At 42.6% G+C, this 12,030-nt stretch overlaps 1 protein-coding gene across 20 annotated transcripts in view; it reads left to right on the top strand.

Moving 5' to 3' along the window:
* Window positions 1–12,030, top strand: part of EPS8 (EGFR pathway substrate 8, signaling adaptor) — an 861,544-nt gene that overhangs the window by 462,874 nt on the left and 386,640 nt on the right. For all 20 annotated transcript variants that reach the window (XM_085652654.1, XM_085652642.1, XM_085652660.1 and 17 more), the window contains one exon: window positions 7,505–7,595. In XM_085652654.1, coding sequence (XP_085508780.1) covers window positions 7,531–7,595 — 65 coding nt within the window. In that variant the 5' untranslated portion in view covers window positions 7,505–7,530. The remainder of the gene's footprint in view (window positions 1–7,504; window positions 7,596–12,030) is intronic.

Genomic DNA, 12,030 nt, shown 5'->3' with positions numbered 1-12,030 from the left:
CTAGCAAGCAAGGATTTTTAAAGGACACTGACATAGACAACTGAAAAGCAAAGACAAACAATGGGTGGATTTGGAACTCCACAAAGCATATACAACAGGTCGCTAAGCGACAATGCAAGCTCTATCTAGGCTCAACTTAAAAAGGAGGAGAGACTGCGCAAACAGACTTTGGTATCTCTGAAGCAGAAAATGAGGCATACCACAATTAGATCTAGTGTCACTGAAGAGGCACTCTGTTTTAGCAACTTAACTTTTGGGCCTTACATTGACCTTAGTTTAGGAGTTCCACTTCCGATATATATGGGAGGTAGGAATACGTTTAAGCAATATAATCAATCAAGTAGAATTGATTCTATCCTTCTTTCCCTGGACATATGGCCTTATACGAGGGACAAAAGGATCATCTTTAGAAGTGATAGTGATCACAATGCTCTCCAATTGACAAAAAAGGCTCTCTGTTCAGAAACCAAATTGCAACTTTCAAGGCAGCAGGGGGATATTACTCTTGCAAATAATAAACAAACCCTAAAATGGCCTTTGGTCTCCTTTGACCCTACCATGATGGCCCAGATTTATTGAAAGGTTGCAGATTCTATTGAGTTAATGGCAAGCTTCAAAGCTGAGGAGAATAGTGTAGTGCATCAACTTAAACGTCACGATGATTTATTGGACCAGTTGGGTGCTTTCTTTTATAAAGTGTGTAAAAGGTCCTCTAGAAGCAGTAATAAATATCCCTGATTTAACAAGCACTGCAGACTAGCCAAGACCGCTCTAATACAATCTTTTTTCAAATAAGAGGGACACAATTGTATCAGCTAGAAAGGAGAATAAAAACCAGCTCAAATATGCTTAATCCGAATGGGAGACAGTTGCATGGGAAGATCTGGTCACGTCAGTGAGAGCAAGGGGCACCAAATCCTTTTGGAATGTAGTGACCCATGGAAGTAAACTTGCAGTTACTGATGTGGACTTCTATCTCCAACCTGGACTTCTATCTCCAACCCAAAACGTAGGTCGATCACTTTGAGGGGCTGTACTCTGACACGGAGGCCTGGCAAGATCACCCTCTTAGGTCCACTAAATCATGAGGAATTGTTAAACTCCCTTGCAATATCGCTTAGTGAGTTTCTCGGAACTCTGACAGCCTTTGTCCCAAGAAAACCTCAGACCCTGACGGCATACCTTGCGACCTATTTGGTGCGGATTCTATAATATGTGATCCCTATCTAAATCTCTTAACCAACTCTATTTTAAAGGATGGGCCTCTACTGAAGCCGTGGCATCAAGCAGAGATAGTACCCACATATAAGAAAGATAATTGGGATGACCCACGTAACTAAAGGCCAACTAGCTTGATGGATGGGTTGCAAAAACTCTTTTGGTGCCAAATTCTGAGGAAACTTGTTGACTGGGTCCAAGAGAATAATCTACTCTTCGATTTCCAAGTTGGCTTTAGCCAGAATATAAGGACTATGGGCCAGACTTTTAATTTGTGTACAATCTACTGAAAATCAGTGTTAATAGAGGGGCTACCTATATATTGTCTTTGTACACCTGAAATTGGCATTCGATTCAATCCCCAGACATAAGCTATGGACAGTTTTTGGAAATTTGGTGGTAACCAATAGGATTTTATAAATCATTATAAGACTGCATGAGGTGAACTACGCCCAGGTCAGGTGTGATCAAAACAGAGAACTAACTAAAAAATTTGGAATTCAGAAGGGAGTGCGACAGGGCTGTGTATAAGCCCCACTCTCTTCTCTCTATATAAAATCGGTCTAGTGAACTACTTAGACGTCCCAGGTAATGATGCACCAGAAATAGGGGCATCTAAAATTCCCACATTATTTGCAAACAGCACTCATCTGTCATCTCTAAAACTCCTTCAGGTTTGCAAGGGGTCTGGAACTAAATATACAAAAGACAACATTTTTATCCTTCAACCCCTGTGCCTCCGGGAGGTGGTGTATTGGTACAAAACGAGGTGTTAGAACAAGTTAAAGATTTCGAAATTCTGAGGGTCAGACTCACCAGCAAGCTAGCCTAGCATCTGCATATAGAGCAGCGAACACTCCAGCAAGAGTCGAGGGTGATCCTCATGATGATAAACAAGACTAAGGACAGTTCACTTTCTCCAGTAGTCGAGATATATAGCCCACGAGTTTTGGAAAAAAAATACAATCCAGCAGTGATGATTTTGGCACTGTACTAGTAGTGAAAGTAATCAGTGGCAGCTCCCCGCTAAGGTGGAGAAGTGTTGCACCACTGCTTTAAAGCAGTGTGACGAAAGGAAAAATAAAATGATAATAACTTATCATTTTATTGTTTCCAGCTGCTCTGCTCATAGTAGGGCAGGGAGGAGTGGTTTGCCCCACTCTAAATGCGCAGGAATGCTTGGCCGTCCCTCTGGAGCTGGCCAAACATTCATGCGCACTTTGCATGTTCTCCGTGCAGGCTTCATTACAGCATGCATGGAGAACATGCCCAGGCCCCCATTCCCTGGCTGAGCGCCGAACCATAGCGCTCAGATCAAAACGATTCATTTCACCTTTGTTTGGTCAGACCTAAGAATGTGCAGGGAAGCCCGATGGTCCTCTGTACCCAGTTGTCGGCAAATTGGTTTTAGCCATTTGGATCTTGGAACGCTATAAGCCGGACAAGCAAACATAACGTGTGCTACACTTTCCATCGGGGCTCTGCAGCAAGGACAATCCCCTGGTGTCTGGATGGTTGGGTGCCATTTTACTGTTGTCACGCAGACAGGGAGCGCGCCAAACCTAAATTGAATATACAGCATCCTGTCCCTCAGGCCCTGGATTATGTCTAAGTAGGGCTCAAGGCATCTAGTCTGCTTGTGTAGATAAGTCTGCCGTCAGTCTGCCGACATTGGGTCTGCAGGTTTCCCGACGATCCACCCATTCTCAGTATGACCGTTTGAGCTCCTCTTTACTTGGTGGTTCCTGCTTGTCCCAATGTCCTTGAAAACCCAGGGCTGACTTTGCTTTCCTAATGTTAGAAATCCGTCCAATTCTGCAGCCAGTGTCTAATTGTATAACCTCAGTAAGGGCTTCTGCATACTTGGAGAGTTCGGGGGTCTCCCTGATGGGAGCCCAAAAAAGCAGTGGGTGTAATCTTGCTATATCTCCAATCGACCGCCTGCCCATGTTGAGCATTAAAGGTGTAAGAGGAATGTTGCGAGGCAACATCACCAGGTCCCTAAAGAACTTATTTACAGATCAACAGATCTCATCAACATTATCGAACCCTCATAGCTCGGCTCCGTGGAGAGATGCTTTGGTGTCATAGACTCTGAGGGCCGGTGCGACTGCCCTACTATGTGAGGAACGATGTTCTTTTCTTAGTGCTCCGGCCCCACGTTTATGTCCCATGAGCATCTTTGCTAGGTGGGGCCTCCATGACATTTTATCAGTCGGACACCAAGATAATCCAAGGTGCCGACTCTTTCCAGGAGTGCTCCGCCCAGCATAAGATTGCTTCTAAAGGATTTATGGGGGTTGAATGTCATAAACTTAGTTTTGGTGGAATTGATGACCAGTCCCCGGGAGTCACAGAAAAGTTGAAATCTATTGAGTAGTTTTTGCAGTCCTGCTTAAGTCTTAGATACCAGCAGGGTATCGTCCGCAAACGAGGGTCGGTACCTTGTGGCCCGCCAGGGTTGGTGCACTGGCTGCGTCGTCTTGCAGGAAACTAACCACCCCGTTCACATATAAACACAACCCTGTAGGACTCCCCTGTTGACCGGAATCCTCTCTGTCAGCTGACCTTGTATCCCCCATCTCACCTGAGCATAATTGACTTTGTGAAGCCGGACCAACAAATTGAAGATGAGAGGGGGATTACCCATGTCTCCAAGTGTGTGCCACAGCTTTCTTCTGGGGACCAGGTCAATCAGAGGCAGTCTTTAGATCAATAAATGCAAGGTAAAGACTACCCTTGCCGATTATCACCGTTTTTCAGCAAATGATAAGCAGCCTGAAGACCTGGTCGATCATTCCGGTGCAAGCCCTAAAGCCATCCTCATACTGAAGAGGATAGCTTCATCTTCTGCCTATAGTTGAATCCTCTGCAACAGGACTCTACCAAAGACCTTCTGCAGTGCACTTATCAAAATATTTGGTCTAGAGTTTGAGGGGTCTTCTCTGATGCCCTTTTTGTCAATCTGGACCACCTCGACGCCCTTCCAGGACCCCGGTACTGGGCTGCCATTGGCAATAGCATTAACGAGGAGGAGAATGTAGCATGCCCACTTCAGAATGTCTGCGAGAAATAGGTCACCAGGCAGACCATCTGGTCCACCTGCTTTGGCTGGCACTATTTTCCCTAACCCAGCCTCAATCTAAGCCAGGTCGAAGGACTCGCTGTCCGCATTGAAAAAGTTGTAAGAGTCACAAAGCTCCACAGATGGCATGACCTCTGGATATTTATTTGTAATAAAAGTTCAGGTTTGGGCCTGGTAAGTAGGTGAACTTGCCAGGTCGAAATGGCAGTTTAGAACTACTCACACGGGCTTTGCAGTGGCAGGCCTGTGACCTGTTTGAAGGGCTACTCATGTGGGTGGCACAATCAGAGCTGCAGACCCACTAGTAGCATTTGATTTACAGGCCCTGGGCACATGTAATGCACTGTACTTGGGACTTATTAGTAAATCAAATATGCCAATCACAGAGAAACCGAATGCCATTACATTTTTGGGCACAGGGCACATGGCCTTTAGCACTGGCCAGCAGTTAAAAAGTGCAAAGGGTCCTAAAGCCAGCAAAAGTAAACTTTGGCACAAAGTAAAAAATAAGAGATAAGGAGGCAAAAAAGTCGGGGGAAATCATGCCAAAAGATGCCATAACAATCATTCATTTTTTTCCTTTAAATGTACCACAAACTTCACACCATGTATGCATGACCAAAAATGAGGTTTTTATAATACGCAGACCTTTTGCAATGCACTTGCCATGCTGTACCTACTGAAAAACAGGAGGTTTTGTTTGACAACGCACAGTTCTCTTTCGCAAAGGACATGCAACACCAGCTCACCAGGAGCTAGTGGCAATTGTACACCAAAGAAGTCTTGAAGATGCTGGTTTCGTTTTAATGAAAATCATAAATAAATTCATTTATTGGACAGGGGTTTGGCTATTTTCCTTGCGTTTACTTAATTTTTTCCTAATGCAGTGTGCTGCAGGTAGCTGGTATCTGCAGATTATTTTGACTTTGTTTCCTATAGAAAGTTCATAAGTGACCTAAGTATGGCCAACATGAAACTGGCGCACTTAAGCAGAGTCTGCCCTTTTTTGATATCTTTTGTTTCTGTGCTGTGGGTTTGATTTTCTGAACGGAATTGAAAATGGTTGTCCCATTGAGGAAATTTTCCCAATTTACATACGTGACGACTATCTGGTAAATGCTCTCCTTTGATGGGTTATGGCACCACAGACTCCGCATATGTTCAGCACTTTCCACTGCTAGTATTGGTCTTTCCTCTCTTGATCTAATGTTCATATGAATCGCCTTTGGTTCCATCTTTTCCTTAACCTGATTTGATATGACTGGTCCTACCTACCGCTTCTTATTGCTTCTCCACCCTACATCAGTGAGTCAGTGGTGATGAGTCTTAGATTTTTTAGATCTCTTCACCAAGTATTCTCTTTAAAGAATTAATAGTGCATGGAATTCCCCTTCATGTGCTATTCAAGGGTTGATCAACGTGTTGACGCTCATTGGAGCAGAGTGATGTACTTGGATTTGTGTGGGGTATTGTTGTTGCTTCCTTTTTTGTTCTTGTAACACAACTCTGTTTAATCACTGAGGTTTCATAGTTCTTTCATGTTGTGGATGAGATTCCCTTCCCATGGGTTTAAGGACATCTGCTCAGGCTTAACAGTGTAGGGCTTTATGAAATAGGAAACACAACCAACGTGCTGCCTTCTAACTCTGCTCTGCCTCTTCCGGGGTTGACCCTTAACGTGTGCGTTAAAACCCACCTGCTACCCAGGGACTAACTCCCATTAATTAGTATTGCATTTTCTCTACTTTTGTCCACTCTCGTAACTTCTCTTAATGTTGCTACATTTTAGTCACGGAAGGATCTGAGCACAAAAATAAAGGGTAGAGGGAGATGGTGGTATGATGGGTTTAATCTACTGGGAATGTTTCCTATTCTTTCAGTGTTGCACTAATACTTTCAAACGTGAAAGAATAGCGCATTCGAACTTAAAATAGTGACCCTCGGGAGAGGTGTGGCGCAGTGGCCAGGGCAGCTGACTCTGAAGCGGTTCGATCCCTGACGGCAGCTCAGCACCATGTGACTCTGGGCAATAGCTCACTTAATCTCCCTAACGACCACCAGCGCCTTGAGACCCTTTGAGGGGAGTAGTTCGCACTTTACAAACACAGGATTAATTTTATTTTCTTTATTCATTTTGATTTGTTTTTACCTCCTGGTAAAAAATGCAATGTGATAGTGTCAAAGATGTACTGTTACAATTTTCTAATTATTTTTTGTGCTGACATACATAAGCTCAGTCATAAATCGATTATATTTACAAGCGCATTATTGTGAGGATAGAGTTTTTATTAAGGGCATTGGAAAACCTCTAATTAGTAGAGCAATAAATCTCTACCTCCTTGTGCACATTCACTAACTTCCCCTTAGTCTGTGTAAACTCAGAGTCAACATATTTCAGCCTTTAGAGATTTATTGCACAGCCTACACAGTAAAGTAAAAATATTGTACATTCTAACAGGCATAATGTAAAATCAGAGTTCAAGACATTCTCAGTGGTCTTCTGATTTATTAAAGGTTTCACATTATGCTCATGCATGGGCTGCTTGGGGTCAACATTTATGTCCATTTTTGGGAATGAGTAAAAATGCTGACATATCATGGTGGCGTAGTAATCCTCCATGCAAAATGTTTCTTATATTTGTTCCTGCACTGGTCTGTTCATTGTGGCGCTTGTCGTGCTTATTTGCATACGGCATTTTTGCATTTTCAAAGAGTAGAGGGAATAAAATATACAATGGTGATGTAATTAACCTACATATATATATTCACTGAAGAAAAAAAAAAAGTTCACATGGACGTTACAATTTTGTTCTGATTTATTTTGCACACACAAAAACATAGAAATTCTGCAGTTTTTAGTTATCTGAGCTAACTATATCTGACGCCCCCGCAGTGCACTGCTTATGACCTCACATATTACATCACTCGTGACAGGAGGAATTAAAATAATCAAATATTGGAGAAAGTTTTGTTTGAAGCAAAAGAGGAGGAAATGCACAACAAGCATTTTATAGGCTTCCGAAAAAGTGTGCACTTTAACTACATTACATTTAAACCATGTGTGTGTTTTTCGTAAGCTTTTTCCGTTCCACTCCAAGTATTGGACGTTTTTGGATAAGTTTGCACATAATATACATTATTTTACATCTGTTTTCAGGGATGCATTATTTACTTATTTTAAGTCTACTCTTTGTGTTTTAGGAAACGTTGTCGAGGAAGGAAAGCAGATGATGAATGGGCATATTTCACTTTACCAACCCGGAGTCTATGGGAATTACTCTACCCAAATAAAGTAAGCTGATCGCTTTAGATAATGTGTAAAACAAGATTTTGGAACAGCCTGACTCCTGAATAATCTTACTTGCTTCAATATATGTATATCATGCTGAATCACAACACCATTCTGTTTCTGTAGCTTTTATTTTTTCAGTCATTTTGACGCACATCCATCAGTAACCAAGAGTCACTAATTAAGCTTGTGCTATACCAGACTATTGAAAACAATGGCTTCTTTTTTTGGATAAAAATCATATGGAATTCCATTTGCACTTTAAACCTCCGAAGATGGCATGCAATCATTATGACACAACTCTGTATTTCTTGTGAGAAGTGGCCTCATGCAAATCTACTTTATCTGTCTATGGACGGAAAATTCACTCATCTACCTCACACCACCGCTGTACTATGTTTATCTTTCCTTCACAAATGAAAAAAAAGGAAAATCTCTATTTGACTAGTTGAGCAAGCATTGCAGTGTCTTGCTTTAAAGTGCTTACACATGCGCAAACAAACATTCATGAACAAATGCAATCCTCATGTGTTAGTGTAGTCAGTAACATAGAATGACTAGAGGGGTAGCATCCCCTGATACGCTAAAGAATTGCCACAAAGGCGCATTAACCAGAGACTTAGAATGGCAACAATCGACATAGAACCAGCATCGTGGAAGAAGTACTGTATTGGCACATACAACCAGTGGCACTGGTGATCCACAATGGAGGATACAATCAGTGCCTTGGCACTGTGCCACATAACATCTTTGAGCAGAAACCAGTCTATCTGACCAATGCAATCAAACTGGAGCTTGGGTAAAATGATGACATCTCACCAGGAAAAGTAAGCTGTTGCTAATATTGAAAGGTAATATTTATAAACAAGATCATCTTGGTAGGGGCCTCTCTCTGAACCAATAAATATGTTCTTTAAAAATAAGACATGGAACAATCATGTAGGACATTTACTTACCTAACGTCAAGTTCGTCCTTCAAGTTCTAATGCAGAATGGTAATGCCTTTTAATCAAGCAACCTTCCGCCTTCACCGAACAGTCCTTGTAACAGGCTAAAAAAAACTGCTCTGATGCTTATTGTAAATTCTTTCTTTTTTAGAAGAATGGTGCCAAAACACTGGCCAAAAGCTACACTGTCAAGTCAGAACCCAGCTAGTGAGGTGCACAAGCCTGCAGTACCACATGCTGTTAAGAGGTATCCCACAGCGAGTAGCCGAAGCATGCACTATTACAGGCTATATTTTTAGGGTTCCCGAGACAAAAAAAGGACCGCTGCAATTTTATGAGAATGGAACTGGAAAATAGCTAAAATATAATTTTGAACATATTTAAGGAACAAGGAGATTCGTATATTATCAATACTGGATGTAATGTTTGTATAAGAGTACCAAATCTAGGAAAGACCACAATGGCACACAAGCCAGCAACATTTAAGGAGGATCATTATTCCACAAAGAAAAAGCAGCACTGAAGGACCACATAGGCAAATACAATGAACAACACTGAAGAACAACATAGGCAGATACAACCAGTGATGAAGTATTTCAGTGGCTCCATACAACCAGCAACACAGAAGAAGATGCCTAATGCCCACCCTCTGTGAATGGATTGCTCACAACGAAACACAGTATGCCGTGCTGAATAATATGTATTAGGGGTTTATGGAAAGAAAAATATTTTATATATCCTTTTTCCTCATCAAAAAACTTTCTTTAATAATAATATAGAGCTTAACAAGTTTTTGATCCAACCTATAATAAGCATTTGCTTATAATGCAGAATGTATTTTAGAAGGGAAAGCCTTATTTTCAAGTTGGCTTCTGCATCCACTAAATTGTTCCAACCATATGCAGAAAACAGTGCACCTCATGTGCTGTAATGGAAGCCCTTCCTAGGATGTACAGTGATAAATAGCCAATAGCACCAGGGGCGAGATTTACTCCTCTGAAGCTGATTGGATGTATATAGTTTTAGAAGAATCTTTGGCAAACCGCTGCGGTGTCCAGTCTGATCTAAAAAGGACTTGTGATATACAGTTTCAGAAAGAAGTAACTGAGGGAATGCTTTTTCTGATTTTTTTGAAAATATGATATTCAGCTATTTTTTTGATTATCCTACAAAGCAATTTAAGGATGCGTTTCTTAACAGACTAATATAATTTATTCATGTTAAGAAAAAAAAAATATATGCAAAATGAAATAGTAGGGCAATCAAAATCCAATAGTGAACCATCAAAAGAGACCTGGTCAAAATAACTTACTGGCAAGTATCGCAAATGTATTGCTTTCCCTTTTGCTTCCACCCACATATTCTTCAACAAGACATGTAACTTAACATTTCCCATCTTTGTCAGTCGTATATAGTGGAGTCTGAGGTTTTTTACTTACCAGCAGACTTTTGTGAATTTCCTGATGTTTTTGACTTAGTGAAGGTTTCTACGTTTTTTGGTTTTACTTTGTCAAAGCAAATTGTGTTTCCCTGAGTTGTAGGATAATTTTCACTGCCTAATGAGAAACTTTTCACCCACCGGAATAGCCTGTTAAACATGTATCATGCTTAGATTGGCCTTTCTCACTCATTAGCCAACCCTGAGGGGCCTTTCCCTACCACCAGAGCGGCGCTAGGGTAAGTCCTGAGGGGTGAAGCTCGGGGCTAGGTGAGTGGCCATGTGTGTTTGCTGCCCGGATAGGGAACAACCCCCATCTGGGTTTTCCCTACCAAGTGGCTCATCTCTCCCCATGGGATACTTCCCAGGTTTTGCTGATTCTCTTGCTGTGGCATTAGGGCTTGAGGCACTTTCCCCACTGTAAATACAGGTTGAAGGTGTGTGCACCCTTCCTCCCCATGGTAGGAAGTAGTGCTTACCTGATGTTTTTAAAACAGGTTTCCAGCCTGCCATTGCAGGTTGGTGTGCGTGCTGGCACCAATAATGTGCTTAAACATGTGTCCAGCCTGTCATAGCAGTCCGGTCTGTACACTTGCATCAATGATGCACTTAAATCTGTGTCCAGCCTGCCATTGCAGGCTGGTCTGCGCACTTGCACCAATGAATGAATGAATGAAGTGAGTCTTATCATGCGCGGACTTAGCCCAATGGGCGTCAAGGCGCCTAAATCAAATAAAGCAGCATGCAGATCAAATCAGTACTCTCTTAATGGTAAGCCTTGGTAAAATACCACGTCTTAAGGGCCTTTTTAAACAAATCAATTGAGGGGAGTATTTTAAACTCAATTGGAAGAGAATTCCAGAGCTTAGGGGCAGCAACAGAAAAAGCTCTCGCTCCCCATCTGGCTAGTCTAGTGCGAGGCACTACCAATTGAGATAAACTAGCAGATCGAAGAGATCTGGTGGGGATGTAGCGAGTAAGCAAAGACCCAAGTGCATCCTCAGAGCCAGCCACGAGGGCCCTGTATGTAAGACTGAGAATCTTAAAAGAGATTCTATACTGAACGGGGAGCCAGTGAAGATCTCTCCTAGCAGTCGTGGCTGAAGATGCCGAAGGAAGGGCCAAAACAAAACGTGCTGCAGCATTCTGCACAATTTGTAGTCGATGGATAAGGCCCTTATTGGACTCCACATATAAGGAGTTACAATAATCAAGCCCGGAGCCCACAAGGGCGACTGCAATCTGCTTACGAGCATGAGGTGAGAGATAATCCCGGATCCTATTCAGAATCCTGATAACACCCCAGCAAGTGGCCATTGTCCTATTTACTTGGGGCACCATAGAGAGTGAGGTGTCAAAAACCACGCCGAGATTTCTGGCTGATTGGGAGGGGGTGAGGCAAATGCCAAGGGATGAAGGCCACCATTCACCCGACCAAACGTCTTGGTCTTTCCCAAAGACCAAGACCTCTGTTTTATCACCATTTAGCTTTAGGGAGTTGATGATCATCCAGTCTGCTACCAGCTGCATACAGGACCTAAAGCTAATGGCGGATGTATGGACAGAGGAATGAGCCAGTGACACCATACTCTGGGTGTCGTCGGCGTAAGACACCACCTCCATCCCCTGCGATTTTACTAGTCTGGCAAGGGGGGCCACATAGATGTTAAACAGGGTCGGACTCAAAGCCGACCCCTGTGGTACCCCACATTGCAATGACTTGGCCGGGGAAAGAAAGTTTCCGAGCTTCACTCTCTGTTCTCTACCCAAAAGGAAAGAGTTGAGAAGATCCAAGGCCGATCCAGTGACCCCTGCCTCCCTAAGCCGAGATGTTAAAATGGCAGGAGACAGGGTATCAAATGCGGCTGTAAGATCTAAAAGGACCAGTATTGTGGTTTGGCCACGATCTACTTTGCGTCGAATGTTATCTACTACAGCAGTGAGTGCGGATTCAGTGCTATGGTACTTTCTGAATCCGTGCTGTGTGTTATCGAGGTACTCACTGGTCTCAAGAAAGGTAGAGAGATGGGAGTTAAGATGGGCCTCCAGTATT

Source organism: Triturus cristatus, chromosome 4_1, assembly GCF_964204655.1.
Source record: "Triturus cristatus chromosome 4_1, aTriCri1.1, whole genome shotgun sequence".
Classification (NCBI taxonomy): Eukaryota; Metazoa; Chordata; class Amphibia; order Caudata; family Salamandridae; genus Triturus; species Triturus cristatus.
This window is presented reverse-complemented; position numbering and strand designations above follow the sequence as displayed.